Source organism: Patiria miniata, unplaced genomic scaffold, assembly GCF_015706575.1.
Source record: "Patiria miniata isolate m_02_andy unplaced genomic scaffold, ASM1570657v1 HiC_scaffold_4, whole genome shotgun sequence".
NCBI classification, from domain to species: Eukaryota; Metazoa; Echinodermata; class Asteroidea; order Valvatida; family Asterinidae; genus Patiria; species Patiria miniata.
The window spans coordinates 2,680,365-2,698,648 of record NW_024037071.1 but is presented as its reverse complement, the minus strand read 5'-3'; the positions used below and the strand labels follow the sequence as shown (position 1 = coordinate 2,698,648).

At 39.8% G+C, this 18,284-nt stretch overlaps 1 protein-coding gene across 1 annotated transcript; it reads left to right on the top strand.

Moving 5' to 3' along the window:
- Nucleotides 1-150: 150 nt before the first annotated feature.
- Nucleotides 151-8,342, top strand: LOC119739647 (docking protein 2-like). Its single transcript, XM_038214656.1, has 4 exons — nucleotides 151-552; nucleotides 3,095-3,327; nucleotides 4,880-5,046; nucleotides 5,844-8,342. The coding sequence occupies exons 1-4, from the start codon at nucleotides 493-495 to the stop codon at nucleotides 7,454-7,456; spliced, it is 2,073 nt and encodes a 690-aa protein (XP_038070584.1). The 5' UTR covers nucleotides 151-492; the 3' UTR covers nucleotides 7,457-8,342.
- Nucleotides 8,343-18,284: the final 9,942 nt, after the last annotated feature.

Here is an 18,284-nt window from a genome sequence, read left to right as displayed (position 1 = left end):
AAACACCACTGTAGTCTGGTACCCGGTGATGTATATCCTTATTTCAGTTTTCAACACGCCTGGGAACCTTCACATTTCACTTTGTCTGTTTTCCGCCCCGCAAAGTTTCATGCAGATTTCCCCGCAAAGGATGCGGCACCAGCCTATAGACTAGTTTCATGCACTTATTAGACACACAAAGGCATACCAAATTGATCGCTGTATAAAATACATAGTACATTCGCCCAGTAAAATTTACGAAAGTAAATCGGCTGATTTAAGTTTAGGAAAACTAAACTCGCACTAGTGTACAGCAGTTGTTCAACGCGAAATGACAGACCACACATCCGGAAAGTAAATTTTTATACGAACAAGGAAGTTGAATAAAGTTGAGTTTGGGGTGGTGAGATTTTCTCATTTCCCCATTTCATTCTCATGACGCGAGCCGGTGCATTTGAAAAGTAGTTCCCCGCTATTTGATCACCAAATCGTGGATCTGAAACACACTAAAATATGGAGCAACCGCCGATCAAAAAGGGGTATCTGTACCGGCCGCAGAAAACCGGACTGAAGGTGAGTGATTGTACTTTGTAGACATGCGATTTCTTTTTAAATGGGAAATTTGTTAAAAACATAGAAATTGGAGGTGTCCTAAACTACACGATTACTGGAAATGGAGCTAAGCTGCATGCACAGCATATTCATTTTGCTACAAACAGTTCCTGAATCATGTAAGTAAATATGGCCTATTTAAAAATAAAACCATTGGGATTGAACAAAATATTTGTCATCTGTCGTGTCTGTTGTTTAAGCATTCCTTGCTCTATGGTTTAAGTAGGCTAGGCCTAGTTGAAATATTGCCCAATCATATGCCATCTAGTTTGGAGGATTCCTAGGCCCCTACTATTTATACATGTACTTAGGGCCTACTTGGTCCTCATGAACGAACTACAATGTAGGCCTAGTAGGCTTACTTTTAGTAGGAAAAAAAGGTTGTCTTCATTTTTTTCCTGTACTTTTGTTAGTTGCTCACATTGGCGTTTACAATGTCATGAATGTGTGAACTTTATTTTACTAAAAATACCCTTTGAGTAGAATTTTTACAACTTTGTAAAGTCCTGTGTGATAATTTAATACGTGTAGGCTGACAGCAGATACAGCTCACTCACCCTCTTTATTAGCAGCCAAAATAAATAAATAAACAAACAAAAATGATTGACCAACCCAAATATTGGTGATTGTGTAGTTATGAGCCCCTCTTTAAATTTTTGCTGCAGTCAGCAACCTAAAGAAGACTTCTCTTATTTTTCTAATGTCACTATTTTTTTTGTACTTTTTCAAACCCTGGAATTTATATGCAGATCTGAAAAAAAAAAGAATTATACATATGTACATTGCCAAAATGTCAAAAGTTAGGTTTATTTTGTTTTGTAAAAATAAAATATGCATACTTGAAGTTGTATATTAAAGGGAAAATACAACATTTGCAAACATCAAAAAATAAAACTACCATATCATTTTGAAATACCTTGCTGGACTGTTAGTGAATGACAGTGTAAAGCATCCTGTAAAGTCATGGCACCTGGTATACTGTCATTTTCAAGAAAAGTGGTATTTTTGTATCAATTTCCAACGCTGGTCGGCCGACCAGCGTTGGAAAACACTGGCTTTTTTTCAAATACTGGCCCCAATTGACCATCGCACTTGTTTGCAATCGATTACACACCTATGAACGGGTACAAGCCAGCTAGACTGGTTCCCTGACCTTACAATTCCCCAATGTATGTAAACTGCTCTGTTTCTTCTTATATGGAGTCAGGGAACCAGACTACAGGAAAATGATTGTTTTTCTTGGTTTTTATAGCATTTTCGAACCCAAAACCTCAAAAAAGTCAGTGTAACTATATTTGCTATATATTTCCAACCCCCCAATTCCATCCATTTCTGAAAATTACAGCAAAAGCAAATGATGTATATTCCCTTTAAATAAAAAAAAGTTTTGGAGAAGAAAAAAATTAAATTGGTTGCAGAGCACATGGCCATGGAGAGCAACATTAAGTAAACCACCACCTACTGTACAACAACATCATGAATGAGAAATAAACTCAGGACAGCTGGATGGCTTCAAGAATAATGTTTTATTTTGTCTGGGGTGGGGGTAATTTGTGAGGAAATGAGTCATTACAAACTTTTGGAATTTGAAAGGGAAAAAGGGCTGTTGGGAGAGGGCCATGATGCCCTTTAACAAATATTTACTTTAGATCAGGAATTATATCGCTCTTGAACATGTTGAAATAGTGATTTTATGACATGTTCAATGCATTTAACTGCAGGTACTGATCTGTTGTATTACATGTAGTAATTTCCCCCCCCCCAAAAAAAAGAGGGAAAAAAAATCCTTTAGGATCCATTAATCTGCCTTCCCCAACATGGTAGCCTTTTTCATCGTAAACTGCATTTCTCTCTAAATTTCCCTCTAATTCTGTTGTTTTTCTGGTATTTGTTGAACCTTTCTTAGTCTTGGGGCAAGACGCTAAGTATGTTGTACGATCCATCGCCGAAAGATGAGCAATCACACTTGAACTGCTATTACCAAGAAACGCTATCACAGTAGCTACTGTGATAGCGGTTCGCGTGTGGTAGTGGTTCGTGTGTGATAGCGCCCTCTTTTGGCGATGGGTCTTACAATGTTGCACCAAGGCTAACCTTTCAGAAATTACAAAAACAAACATGCCAATTCGCTCTATTCACACTCCGCCATTGAGCATGCAGACCCTCGATCTGGCAACTTTACACAATAAAAATAGCCGGTTCAGTGATCTGAACCCCGACGCGGGAATCACTGAACCGGCTATATTTATTGTGTAAAGTTGCCAGATCGAGGCTCTGCATGCCCAAGTGTGAAAAGAGCGAATTATAAAAAGATCGGTCATAAAGTGAAATTGGTTACACTTCACAACTTCGTAAGCTTCCCCCTCCCCCCTCCCCCCTCCCCCCTCCTCCCCCCCCCCCTCCCCAATATAAATAGGGCCTAGTAAAGCTGATCACGTACACATACATTCACTGCCAGGCACAAGCAATTAATTACCGCACTTCCTTCTCACTAATTTCACAGAAATCCTGGGTGAAGCGATGGGCACTGCTCTACCCAGCGTCGGAGACCCAACCCCCTCGTCTGGAGACCTACGACAGCAAGGAAGCGGCAGCCAAGGAGGGGACCAAGCCCTCTGTATGTCTGTCTTTGTCAAGCTCCTCTCAGGCTACTCCCACCACCCAGCATCGGTCCAGAGACTTTGTCCTGGATATCAGTATCGAGGACAAGGTTTACACCTATGCTGTTGACTCTAAGTAAGTCAAGACAGTGTATAAGCAGTGTACAAAGGTACACGTACATATGTGTGAATCATCAAGTGAATTAGACAAAAGACTGTGTTCTGGTTTATACTGAGTTTTAAATAGCAACTCCAAAGATGAATGGAATTTGTTAATATTGTATTCATAACTACCCGAGACAGTTTACCCATTCCTATTGGTCAAGAGTCTGTAGCATGGGTGGTTTTAACACAGCAGCATTCTGCGCCACATCGAGTAGTATGCGCCATGTGCGCACCAATTTCCATAACATGAGATATTTAGCACTAAGCGCACGAGGCACATACCACAAAACATGAAGTAAATTTGTTGAACAAAATTAGTGAATTTTTGACTTGTTCTGACTTTTGTACCGAAAGGTATTTATGAATGGAAATTAATATGTGCTTGGCTGGTTTTCAACAAGGGTGTTTAAAACCAGGTAGGGGCCTGGTCTCGCCTTCAACTTAAGTTGGGACCATTCTCTAGTTGGGACGTAGCAGATACAGCATTTTCAAACACAAACCTAGTATTAGACATAAATATGTGATGTTTTGATCTGATGTTCTGAAAGCTTTCTGCACTTTGGCCATTGGAGGTGGTGTTGGAAGTTTTTATTGGGATGACATGTATTGACAAGAGAAACAATACATCACTGTACTCTTCCCATAAATTGTCTCAATTATTTTGAACCCAATTTTCGTTCACAATGTGTAAATAAACACATAAAATGACCACACGACTGTTTACAGATGTACACATGAAGATGAGTGCCTTGCCGCCAAATAATAATAATAATAATATAATAATAACATTTATATAGCGCCATATATCCGAATCAATTTTGCTCATTGGGGCAGTACAATCAAACATTGGGATCAAAAGTCTGACATTTTTTTACTTTATTATATCAGCATCACTGCAACTTATATGACTTTAAAATACAATTCATAACAGTTTACCCATTCCAATTGGTCGAGAACCTGTCATGTGGGTGGTTTTAAACGGTTGATAAAACTCCAACACTTTTTCCACCACATCGCGCAGTACATGTACCTGCCTCTCACAAGCCAATCTCCATATAAGGAGATTTTTACCACATACGCATGTGAGGCACATGCCATAAACATAGCTAGAGGGGTGTTTCACAAAACATGGAACAAAATAATTTAATAAAATTGTTGGAAATTTATACATTTTCACTTGTTTTGACTTTTTGACCAAAAGGTATCTATGAATGGGAATGAATATGTGCTGTACTGGTATTATACTGATATATTTTAAACCGGTTATGGGCCTGTTCGGCGATAATGGCCCTTGCCTTCGGGCCGTTATCAGCGTCAAAGCCCCTTACCATTTTGTTTAAATTGAAGCCATCCTTATATTATTTGTTGTCAAACCTTACTTTCTCTTCTTCTAAGAGCTGCTTTCTAGAAAAGAAACTGTAGGCCTATGATATCTAAAAACAGAAAAAAAATGTTAATAAATTTAGCTGTCGTCAGTTTTCAAGCATGAATACCATTCGTCCATCTTCCCATTTGTCTCGCAGGGAGGAGTTGGACACTTGGCTTCAAGTCTTTGAAGAGGTCGCCAGAGGTCGTTCCGGACATAAAGAAACATCAGGACACAGGTCATCCATTGTTCCCGACCTGCCCTCCTTCAGCGGTGACGCCGGGGAAGGCTTACAGGAAAACACCTTGTATGATTCATATGAGAGTAAGTAGTGAGTACAAGCATTACATTCACTGTGTGGACTTCCGAACAAAACAGGTCCACATAAACCAGGTAGCAGCGACGTTGTGTGGACTTGCCCACGTCCACACAGTGTTTCCCCCTCTCTGGAAAACCGGTACCGGTACAGGGGCGTAAATCCCGGGGCAGATGGGGGGTACATATGCCCCCCACTTTTTGACCGGGGGATGGGCTATTGAATCATCCCCCCCCCCCACTTTTTCGTGATGAGTAAAAAAAATGCGGATTTCGAGGTATTTTTGGAACATCTTAACAATTATATGTATTCAATAGCACTGAAAAGTGGAGAAACAAGTACGAAAGGTTTAAAATTGTGCCAGTTTGATGTAAGCGCGAGTGTACATATTGATAAACATCTATATCATGAAGAGCGCCCCTATAGTGTAATGTGGTGTCCAGCCCCCCCCCCCCCCACCCCCGCTTGTAGAATTTCCACAGCTGGGCAATTTGTGGATTTTGGTCATCCCCATCCCCCTCCCCTCCCCCCCCCCCCCCCCCCCCCCCACTCGCCAGCACAGATTTACGCCACTGCTTTCATGTCCTAGATTTTAAAAGTGCTACATGCAGAACTTCACTGAAACAACAGTCCGGACATTTAGGTTTCATTTTTTTTTACTCACCCTGTATACATGTATCTGACTTGTGACTGACTTGATTATAACTCTGAAAAATAGGAATATTCCAACTGTTCCAATTTTTAAATTTGATTACAAATTGTGAAATGTTTCTGTTTAATTGTGTCGTTTTTTTCCCGTGTACAGCAATGTCATTCAATGTTGATATCAAGTCCACTGCCTTCAGTGACTCCCTGAACCTCTACGGCAATTTCACCCTGCAAATTGACTCCGTCAAACTGTCCCTCTTGGACGAGCACACCAACAACATGCTGTACGCCTGGCCGTACAGGTACCTGCGGCGGTACGGCCGGGACAAGACGTCTTTCTCCATGGAGGCTGGCAGAAAATGTGAGTCAGGCCCCGGCTTGATCATCTTTGAGACTAACGACGGCAACGACATCTTCAAAAACATTCAGAATTTTGTCAACAACATCTCGGGAAGGCATATGACTCCTCCAGCCCAATCCAACCAGAGCCACGGCGCCAGCAGGGACGGGCACCACATCAAGCCATCTATCCCTGGAAAGCCGGCCAGCCCTGGTAAGGTGGGAGCCAAGCCCCCCTTAGTAGCACCCCGTGCTGGTATCCAAATGGATCCCGTCAGCGCCCTGGTCACTGAGAGCAGCCTTTTTAAGCAGAAGCAGAAAGAGCGGAAAGGGGCGGAGGAGCAGGTGGATGAGCTTGCAGGGAAGGAACCCGTCCCCTGGAAGCTCAAGTTAGGGAAACCCAAAGGTACCAAGGAGAGGCAACCCACGCCTCCTGAACCCGATCCCGAGCCTAAGGCCCAGCCAGAGTTTGAGCCTGATCCGTTGTACTCTGAGGTGCAAGAAAATCCCAATAAGCCAACCAGTGAGCCTGTCCCACCCGAGCCAGAGGAGATGTATGCCCTCCCAGAGGGCACTGAACTCCCCCTCCGGCCGCCCATGCCAAATGTCACCGATCTTCCTGAGTCCAGTGAGTATGATTTCCTGAACACATCCGGTACCCCCAGCGGTTTGTACGACACAACCATAGAAGAGCCCTTGGGTGATGCCTGGAGGATCTACGGTCGCACTGAAGACAACATCCACACTGAGCACTACCTAAAAGGCCTGCGAATTGTTGAGGACGAGGAAACAAGTAGGGAGCCTGAACCAGCCAAGCCTGTCGTCAAACCCACACCCCTCAGGTCCAAACCTCCACCAAAGCCCACCCCCTTGCCAAAGACACGACCGACTCTCCGTAATGCCAAGAAGACCAAAGCCCCCGATGCCAAAAAGGACCCAGTGGCTGTGCCAAATGATCCCGATGATCAAACGTACGACAGGGTTGGGTCATTACCGGCGCCAAGCGTGAGCGTGGGGCCATCGCCAGCCAACGACCAAGACACGTATGACCACTTTGTCCGCCCCTCTATTGCCCACCCGGTTCCCGCCCCTCGGAAGGGCAACATCAGTCAAACGTCACAAATAGATGACGAATCTGAACTCTATGATCACCTCCAGCGAGAGACCAACAAAGGGGGAACACGGATAGCCCCTAAGACCTACGTACCCAAGCAGAAGTCAATTGATCCCGATGAAGCTTACGATGTCTTGCGCCATGATGACCAAGCCTTTGGAAGCAGTGGAAACTTGAACAACCTGGGAGCAGGGACACTACCCGAGGAGTCGCAGTACTCTGAGGCTAACATGCCTGCCCAGCCGTCATCGCTAGACCCCAGCACTAACGACTTGGAGGAAAACGTGTATGATGTGGTAGCGTATGGTGAAACATAATAAGTTGTACAGTCATAGGCCATTTTGCTGTCTAGGGCCCTTTTTATTTTGTTATTTTATTTTACATGTATATTGAATTTATAAACAGGACATGCTATAGAGTGGTTTCCTGAAACTCTACTCCGGCACACCGCTGAAAAATTAAACATCTCGATGAAAACACTAAACATCTTGATAACTTACAGGAATTAAAAACGAGATAAATGCTCTGCATTCCAAACAACATTGATGTTATGAGATCAAGTGAAAATGAAAGCTGTTTTAGGCTTATCTTAATCATGGTCGCCAGGGTTTTATTTGTAAGTGATGTGTCTGCCTTATTTGACCGTTTGACATTGCAAGCCAACAAATGAATTGAGCCTTCCCCCCCCCCCCAAAAAAAAGGTATCTGTAAAGTATCAGGCATGAACAGTGTTACCGCAAACTCTCGTTATTTCTTCGCCAGTGATTTTATACACAGCGTACATGTGTATGTTCAGCACTTTGCAAGAAAAGTCCTTGAACATGTTGAATGCTCCAGGAAGCAAATTGTGTACATTAAATGTAGGTACATACATGTATGTACACATGTGGTGCGGCGTGCTCATGCATACTTTCTCTTGCATTCTTGTTGCTTGAACAATGATTGAACCCACAGTGTTACGGTGTGATTTCACTGTCAGACAAATTGTTGAACTTGTATTAGAAAGTGCATTGTGTCCACCAGTTTTTGTGCTCACGGCACTACGTACATCATTATTACCCTGCTCATTGGGCCAGTGAAACATTCCAAATACAATCTCAGCTACGGGGAGTAAACGGCTCGAGGCTTCCATTTCGGCACATAGCAGCTATCAAAAACCAATCACAATAACCATCTCTGCCCTCACATGTACCCATTTACTCCTGGGTGGGGAGAAGCAAAGAGTGACAAAGTGCCTTACCCAAGGGCACAAGCACCATAACCCCAGGCTGGACTCGAACCCACAACCTGCAGAATTACTCGTAGACCACAAATTCAATGCTCCAGACCACAAGGCCATGGCACTCCAGCTAATACTCAAAATGCATTACTACATGAAGGCCTAGATTCACTACCATAAGTTAGTGAACAATGTACATAAAGTACCTGCTCCTAGAACTTGATATATGGTGCACAGTTGTGGAGGCTCATTCTCACATGAGAGTGAAATGACCGTCAAACATTTTCTGACCACCATATTTATCCAAATAAACAAAATGAAGCATCCATTCAAGTTTTTTCCACTTTAAATACATTCTGTTTTTTCAAAAGAATTTGACGTTTTGAGACTCTGCATATGATGGCACCAAATAGAGTAGGCTAGTTCATTTTGTTCGAGTAGTTTTTGCTTTCCAAGTTGACCCTTTGATTCGCGTACGTACATCCTGGTTTATGAGTGGCTTCATATATTCATATTGTACTTTGTGCAAGCATCTATATATGTAGCTGTACATGTTCAAATAAATGTGAGGGATTTTCTGCACTTCATGTTGACATGTACATGTAATGCACATGTAGGAACAGTGTCCCTGCATGGCACACTGGTTGAATACACAAGTAGGTCGTACCCGACAAAAAGAAAACCATCAGGAGATGTTGCACATGTATATGAGGTAGACCATGTTAATAAAACCCTAACTTTCTAGGCATTTTTGCCAGGATGTAACCTCAGTCCTGCAAAATCCTCCAACTGCCTCCAATGCGGAATATCTTCATTGCCAAAATACAACAGTTACAGTTATGTTTCAGGCCATATTTGGTAACTGTATGTAACAGGCTTGTGTGGGAGTGAATGCATGTACATGTGCGTGTACATAACCAGGATATAAAAGTTCAAGACTTCCTGCATATGCTGCACACGCATGTGGACTACTATGCAGAGTTCTGCAGTCGCAATAGGTACATATATTACAAGTTAAAGTGCATACTAAATAGCGATATAACTAGAGTCTATAATAATTGTCGGTGATCACAATTTATGGTGTAGCACAATGTGAAAGCTGAGTTTTGTAAACAAATAAGTGAACAGGGATGTTTGTGATCATGTTTGGCCGTGGAGGAACACCCTTGTATCAGCACAGGAATATTTCAGATATCACATCGACAGAAATTCAAAACACCGCATTGTTATCTTATCAGATCTGCAACAAGCCACACATGCTCGACCCTTGCCTGACTGTAGTCACATGCGGGGTTAATCAAAGGTTGTTGTCTGTGTTTCTGGAAAGGGTCTCTCTGAACAAAAGAGGAAAAGAGCTCAAAAACATGAAACGCTCCGATAGAAACGCAGTCTGTTCAATTGTACTTAAACTGCAGATGCACCTTTTTTTCTGGGGGAACACTGTGATGTTTAGGATCTATATAGGTCGATCTATAAGTGTTGGGTCCACTTTTTATCCTGTCCCTGTTACATCTGATGTCTCTGATTTTGGAATTCTGATGCACCCCTTAACCCTCCTATGCAAACATGCATTCTGTGCAAAGTTGTCCTTTCAGTCAGAATCAATCAAGTGACTGTTTTTAACAGTTAAGAGCTCCCAGCCTACATAAAGTAGGATAGACTGGCTGGGACTGTTTATGTAACTTGATGCAGCTATGCTTTGACTGTAGGTGATTGGTAAGCCAGCTGTGCCTACCACTTGCCTGCTTTTGTCTGTTGACTGAATTTGACTAGTCACAGTGCTTTCTTGAAATACATGTATGATGTGACTGTTGGTGAATAGCCTGTGTAGAAGGCATGGCAGGGAAGAGGATTGACTTTTCCTGACTGTATGTGACTGTTCGGACATGAGGGTTAATACAGTCATCCTCGTAGAGTGATTATGAATAGCAAACTGCGTGTACCTACCTAGCAAATAAAAAAAAAGTTTGAAGTCCTTAATTATATCTGAATGGCAAATTAAAAAGTACTAAGGCTAAACAGGGACATGAAAAATGTCACACTTTGGATAGTAAATTTATAGAAAGACTCATGTGCCAAATGTGTGTCAATGTGTGAAAGAAATCTTCTGAACGAAATCGGTATGTTCTTGAGCTTTGAAAAGTTGCCTAAGTAACTGCCACAACCATGACATAATATCTCTACATGTACATGTACATGTATGTAGTCTGTTGTCCAAATCATTGAAATTTTTTTTCATTTATATTGTAATCTATGTAAAAACAGAACATGTGTTTATAAATATGTATATATCAAGGACCTCTAAATTGTACATATTTGAAATGTGGGGAATGACCACATTTTAAATTTACATGTGAATTTTTTTTTTGGAAAGCATTCCAGTGATGTATAGTTGCACTTGACATACAAAGATGGCACTTTTTTACTACTTTGGAAAGTTCCAGTGGTACGGACACATATCACTGTGTGCATGAACTGGTTTGTGCTTGTATGGCGTGAAGTACGCACGACTTATTTTAATCTGAATGTGATATGATACACCGTGCCCTCTGGAGACATGCACACAATAGGGAACAAAAGATTGTATACATCTCCACAGGGCAATTTCTATAGATGAATACATCTCCACAAGGTTTTCACGCAATAGATATATGGATTTTACTCAAAAACTAGGAATTTCCAAGGTATGTTGATCCGTTGCAAATGGTAGAGTTTTAGAAAAGGGATATTAAGTCAGAATTTCAGCCAAGGAAATTCATTCTGGTTAAAATAAGAGCATTTTGAAACTGTACTTTCAAACTCGAAAACTTTAGTACGCGAGAACAAAGAAATGTCTCCACAAGGATACAAATTTCTGGGGTTTTTTCGTCCACGGTTTGAAAAGATGAACACGTACACACCAACGTGTTCACACCGTTGATCGTGGACATCCTATTGTCCCTCTTTTGTTTGTACTCTAACTTTTTAGGAATATTCACATAGGTTTTGTACACGGCCCCAATCGCGGACGTATGCTGGGAATCGTGGACGATATTGTTCTCTTTTGTTCTCTGGTATTTTTCGTCCATGGTTTGAAAAGATGAACACGTAGACTGCTACTTGCAGTTTCTTTTAGCTAAGCTAAGTTGAGCCAGCTAAGTCGAGGTTCAGAATACAATCTTTTGGGGTTACATGTGCAATTAATCAAGATAATCAACACAAAAAAGTGAACAAAATAAAAATAAAAACAATCTGAGTTTGTTAATATGAACATGCAAAAATGTGCCAAAACGTGGTAGATGAATGTTTCTAAATGAAATCTGAAAGATGTTCACACTTATTTGGATAATCCGAGCAGATCCGTCTCTGTGTATCAGGAAATTTTACAGGGGGAAAAACAGGGGGAAAACGGGGCACCTGATGACTATGAAATGCACTGACCAAAGAGGCATATATTCAAACATTCAGTACAGGAAATAGCTTTTGAAGTTGTCATTTTCACAATTCAAAGAGTGTTTGTATGGGGTTTCCAGTGCACTACACATGGTCTCATACTTCCTGATTTCAGGGCAAAAATACAACTTATTAAAAATTGCTGAGTAAGGGTGGATATTCAAACTGAAAGCTTCCTTAAGGCAAGGGCTGACCTGTTACCTTAAATTACAAGAATTCACAAAAGCATTGAACATGCGTTCCACGCCTTCATTTATAAAAACAATTTTTGTGTGTTTTGCACTTTTTCTGCCAGTGTGCACATATCATTTCCAAAAGCATTCTTGACATAGGCCCTACATGTATGACTACAGCCCAGAGCTAGGATTTATCCAACTGGTATAATTAACACCCACCGTAAGTTTCACTTCTATACAGTGAACGGGAAACGCACTGTTCTCCCGTCATCCAAATTTGCGTTGTAATTTGTCAAAGAATAAAGTCAAATACAGTGCCGTTGCTCATTTTATGCAACAAACATGCTTCGTACTTGAATACATTTTTGAAAAGATATCGTTTGATCTGTTCTAGAAGACTGATCTTAATATGTGGCCTAAATCGGTTATGTGGATATGTGGAAATTGATCCCAGACTGTGCATGTGCATTTGTACGGCTTAGGGGCTACAGAGATTAAAAGTTGAACAAACAAATGTGTGGGTTTTGAACTTGCAACGTCCGGGTTTGCCTTTCTGGTGCTCTTCCAACTGAGCTATCCAGCCCGATGTTGGCAGGTCCCTGCAGTTTGTCAATGTCTTTGTTGAATGGGCACTAGTCAGAAGCCATGAATCTGTATGTGCCATGTAGGCCAGGGATCACGCCCAAAGTCATGATGCTAGCAACACAAACAATGCTGCAAGTGTGGGAAAAAAGCAAACGGGGATCACTCCGAGAGGACACGGCTTTTATAAAGTAGCATGCAAAACATGAAATATTGTTTGCAAAATAAGGAAGTTATGAGCAACCCCAACTACATGATTGTACCTGCAAGTGAAATTGCAAAATTCATGAGGTCAAAACTCAGAATGGCACTGTCCCACTTTTCAACAGGCCTTTATGGGGTGTTTTGATGTATGGGATATTTTCCAAATTAACTCATTCACAGTGCTTTGCCTACAGGCAGCTAGCTTCCTTGTTGAACCATGGAGCTATAGCTCCATTGTTGAACTATTAAACATGCCTCTGTATAAAGCCAGACAGTGGATGTGATGTTGGAATTCATATGCATACATCCCAAAATAACAGTAACACGCGCACACGTGAAAGGGGAAAGTGTGGAAAATTTTAAAAGGGAAAGCCCCATATATTGCACGTCTGCCCCCTGTCACAGAAAGACTGCCATTGCATAGATCTAGCTTGGGATCTGATACACATTTGTGCATACATTGTAATACAAAGTAAACTATGAAGAATAACACTTTTAATATACATTTGAGGAACATATCTTTATATTTTTGTACAGTAATATATAGCTGGTTTAGTGTTTCTTATGTACACAACGCTTGTAAAAAATATTTGTGTGTGTACCACGGATCTGATACTACCACGGATAGGGGTACATGTGTGTGTATCACCATAAACCAAACATTTTTTCAAGGTTTTGGAAAATGGACAAAATGTATAAAAATGACGAAATGTACAAAATTTAATGGCTTTAAAAATCCTAACTTAACACAATAATAAAAGCACATTGTACATGTTGATGTCCATTTTACTTAGATTTATATTACAGTAAATATCTTTTCTCTGTCCATATATAGCAAATGCCAGTGGGCTATCCATGTACATGTATATCCGGGGACATTGAAGTATTTGCTTGAACAGCAGGTGGGCGTTCCAAGAATCAAAACCTGATTTGGGACTTTGTAATAAATGTATTTACTTGTAGCAAATATTGACACGCACCTTGCCTGACTGAATATGAACTGTTCAAACTAGATTTGCACTTTGTCGCTATTTTTGTACATTTAATTCTTTACAAAATGCTGGTCATTTTTTTTTTTACAGTGAGCGTAGGGTTTGGTCACATTAAGGTGTTTATAGCAATGTAGAACAAAACTTGCAATCTGCTCATTATTTACACAAATGTAGAAACTCAACATTTGAAAAATCGTAAATTTCTGCATTGTGCCTTCTCTAAAGGTCGTATCTGTAACGTAGAATCACTTGAAATCGTGATAGTGTTGTTTTGCTGGTGGCAAATGAACAATTGAATGAAGGGATGGAGCCTTGCAAAGCAGAACTCCCTTTTTCATCTGAAAAGCTTCGAAAAGGTGTACAAAAATGACTTATTATTTTGACAAGCTGTTGCTAATAACCAGGAAACAGTGCAAGGCATATGGACATAACCTTTAGAAATTGTACGTGGAAGTGGTTCCTGAAGCAACTAATGTTTGGTTTAGCCAACACTTCTGTATTTGTGACATGTACGCACTTCACACCAAATTGTGCCTTTTGCTTTAGAGTTGAATTCCCTCGCTATTTTTAGTTTCACCCAAAACAATATTTGGGGTTTTTTTAAAGCTATTTTCTTAGAAATTTTGAAATCCATCACTTTTGAATGAGGCATCGAACGGACAAAAAAATTCATCGACGTTCAGTTATTGAATTATTTTGATACAAAATTTTGATCTTTTGCGGCATGAGGTTAAGTCTGCTAATGAAGGGTGGGATCAATTGTTTTCCAATTAAAAATCAAATTGAAGTAGTTTTTTGTGTTAAAACAAAACATTCAAATTGAAAAAAATTGTTAGGAGAAAAAAATCCATTTAAGCGCACAGGGTATGCCTTAAAAAGGGAATACACATGCACCAATATAAATGCAATATACGTTGTATATTTTTGTACATGTTTACGACATTCTTATATTTCCTTTTGTACCCTCCTTAGGATATTCTAAGCAATTATGGTTTTATGCACTGATGTATGTAAGTTACAACATCTCACTTGCTGTCGAGTGACCAATCATGTAATTCCAACTACTTTGTTTATATACAGTGCCAAATGTTGGTCCTCCAAGCATCGTTTTATCGCGTAGTTTTTATTCAGTGATCGTTTTATTGTGCATGCACAAGGTGCTCAAAGTATATCTGTACAGAGAGGATATGACTTTCGTTTTTAAAAAGAATTGTGGTGAACCTCAGTTTCCTGTGCTTCAGTCCGGTCGTCACAGGTCCCCACAAGTCCGTCACAACTTCCTTCAGCCTCAGCCTTATAGTGGAGCGACCAGAATTAGAAGCTTTTCTTGCGGTGGTGTCACGCTCACGTGCATACTGCAAGCGTTCTTAAAGACGAGGCGCACGCGCATTTCGGTATTCTTATTGGTCGAAGGAGCCCAGAGAGTGTGCGCACTACCGCGAGTACGACTTACGCGAGCCTGGTGCCACCTCAGAAAATGGCTGCCACAGGATTGGTCAATTCAACTGTGACAAACTGAAGGCGTTGCTTTGTCATTTCTTTGTCAATGTCTAGCCTGATATTTGTGATTAACTTGTGATGTTCATGTGATCGACTTGTGATATTCTTATGATTTGACTTATGATTGACTTGTGATATTCTTATGATTTGACTTATGATGACTTGTGATATTCTTATGATTTGACTTGTGATTGACTTTCGATGGACTCAGCTGCCTTCTGGCACTAACCTTTAAACCTGCATTCCAATTAATAATTGAAAATTTTTCAAGATGAAAATTTGTTGACAAAGTGTTTTTACTTTTTGTATAATTTGATGCATTCTAGAAGCTAAGTTTATTTTTATACGAGAAAAAACAACACCACATACACATGTATGCATGTACATTTTGAATAATCATTCTTGTGTGTGTTACACCAACTTGTTTGGATATTATACTTTTATAAATTTGAATAACAATTTTGTTTTAACAGAAATGCTTAATCTTTTTTTCAATGTGTATAAGTGTGAAGCTACATGTACATGCGCATACAAGTATAATATGAGGTATCTACCCAGAAACTGCCGAAGCACGTTTTTGGCTGGCCAGTTGATGCCAGCTATGCAAGAAAGTATGTTTTTAAAATTTTGAAATATTCCAATTAAAAGCACAACCAATGTTTGGAAATTCGCCAGTATATATTCTTAACATTATATGCGTGATTGCGTTGGTACAGGTGAACACTTTTGTGCCTAATGCCCAATAAATTTTAAAAAGTAAAATTGAAGCAATTTCGGCTTGATGTGGATACTTGTCTATTTTTTCTTGTCTTTTGTTTTCTTTTTTGGTGGGAAAGAGGAGATCTTCAACTGACTCTGCCCCATCCTAGAAAATGTTCCAGTCTTGAACCCATTTTTGACGATGTCACTGGGAAAGTGGTATTTAAAGTTGATGTTTTTTCCCATAGAGCTCATCAAGCATCGTTTGCTGTATTTCTGTACACATCTGTATGGAAAGTAAACCCCCACTTCATTACGCATACAGTTGTCTGTGTTTTGGCTGAAAAGGTTTCTACTGTTCAATTACTCTGGTCAATTTGCATGCAAGTTACGAACAGAAAGCCACAACAGAAAGAAAGTCACACAGGAAACGACAACTGTTGCTCATGATGGAACCGTTTCTGTTTACTTTTTGTTTCATATAAAGTGACGTGATTACTATAGAGAGTACTCGGTGCAGGAAAAAAATTGCTTAAAAAATAAATCGGCCCACTGCACAGAGCGTTTCACGGATACCCCAATCTTTGTGATCACGTGGTAATCTTTTGGGACATTTCTTTGAAAAAAGTCCCATCATGCACAGGGTACAAAGGAATGATGGGAAGTATTTTCAATAGACCTTTTCTATGGTTGGCACTTCCTGCCAACCACGGGTTGGCTAACCATGCGAGGTCAATGTTTTCAAAAATACAGAAAAGTTAATGTTTCCAAACTTTATTGGATTGTCAGAAATACAAACAACCAAAACAACCAACAAACGCTACCAAAGATTTAATAAAATGCCTTTATCGTACATAATGAGGGTGTTAATATGCAATTTTTGGCAAAATCTGTTGCCAACCACGGCTGAAATTTATGTCCTTGTGGCAGCCCATACAAAATGGCGCTCAATGTTTAAAAACAAAAGAAAGGTCTATAACAATGCCCCCAAAGATTAACGCGTGATCACTAAGATGGCAGTATTCATGAAACGGTCTACGTGGTACATTGCACATATGACAGATAGTACGTTAGGTTTCAATTGTCTATTTTGAAAGATAAAAGGTGAAAGCAAAAACAAAAAGGAAAACTGCAGGGTATAGTTTCACATCTCCCTTCTTCATAAAAACACCCAAGATTCTGCATTCAAATCACTGATTACAGTCTCACAAGAAAATCAGTACGCTAGTTGAAGAAACCCACATTGCAAAAGTCCAAACCAAAAACATAATAACATGACGATGACCTTAAAGCAAAACTTCATTGGCCGGTTATCAGCTGCAGCCCCCTCGACCCATACACCCCAAATAACCACCACCTATAAACAGCATCAAATGTACCGGATTTAACCGGAAACTTTCCCAAGGAAATTCAATACCACAAATTGTATCTTAAAAAAGTCTATCTTTGTTCACTAACTTCTTGTTTGCATTATGATAGTAATAAATTTCACATTAATTTTCACTTTCATTTCAATATGAAATATGCCTATTGTTTAAGTATTGTACTTTTTAACTTTTTATAAATCTGATTCCAACAATAATATGCACCTACAAGGCCATTTGCACAATTGTTGAATAAGTCTGAAATTCATGATTTTGTTTTACCTATTTCCTTTCCGAAATTTTCTGTTGCCACCACTTACTGCTTGAGCTATTTAATATTCATTTCATACATTTCCCATGAAACAATGCGAGATCGAGAAATCAATGAAAGTGAAAATGGCCTTTGTGTGCAAACCACATGCATGTTATCTTTGGCACTCTTCAAACTAAACTTTAATACATACAGATGTATATACATATAAATAACTATCAATCAATATATATTTTGTACAGTGCTGCTAAAAAATACAAATTGAACCCCCCAAAAAACCTTTAATGTGAAGCAGTGAGAAAAATGAGTTGATGATAGCACAAAAACTGTCAGTGACTTTCTTTTCATTTCAATTTTCAAACAGGTGTACATTTGTAATTTCGATTTGTGACCATCCTTTATTATTATTATGACTGTTTAAAAACATTTCACCTTTTTTTTCATGTGTTGACACATAATTTCTGTGAATTTCCAATTTTCACTGAGAAAATTGTGAGTACAAGTGCAAAGTATTGGCCTTGCAGACCGGAGGCATCAATATACTTTCTTACAAACGAAAAGGATGTAGATCTACAACTTTAAGTTATATTGTTCCAATTAGAATAAACTTGACGTCATGCTTTGTTTACATGTACGCAGAGTGTGCTTTCATATAAGAAATTGGTGGCTCTCTCCACTGATCTCTATATAAAGACAAGATAGCGTA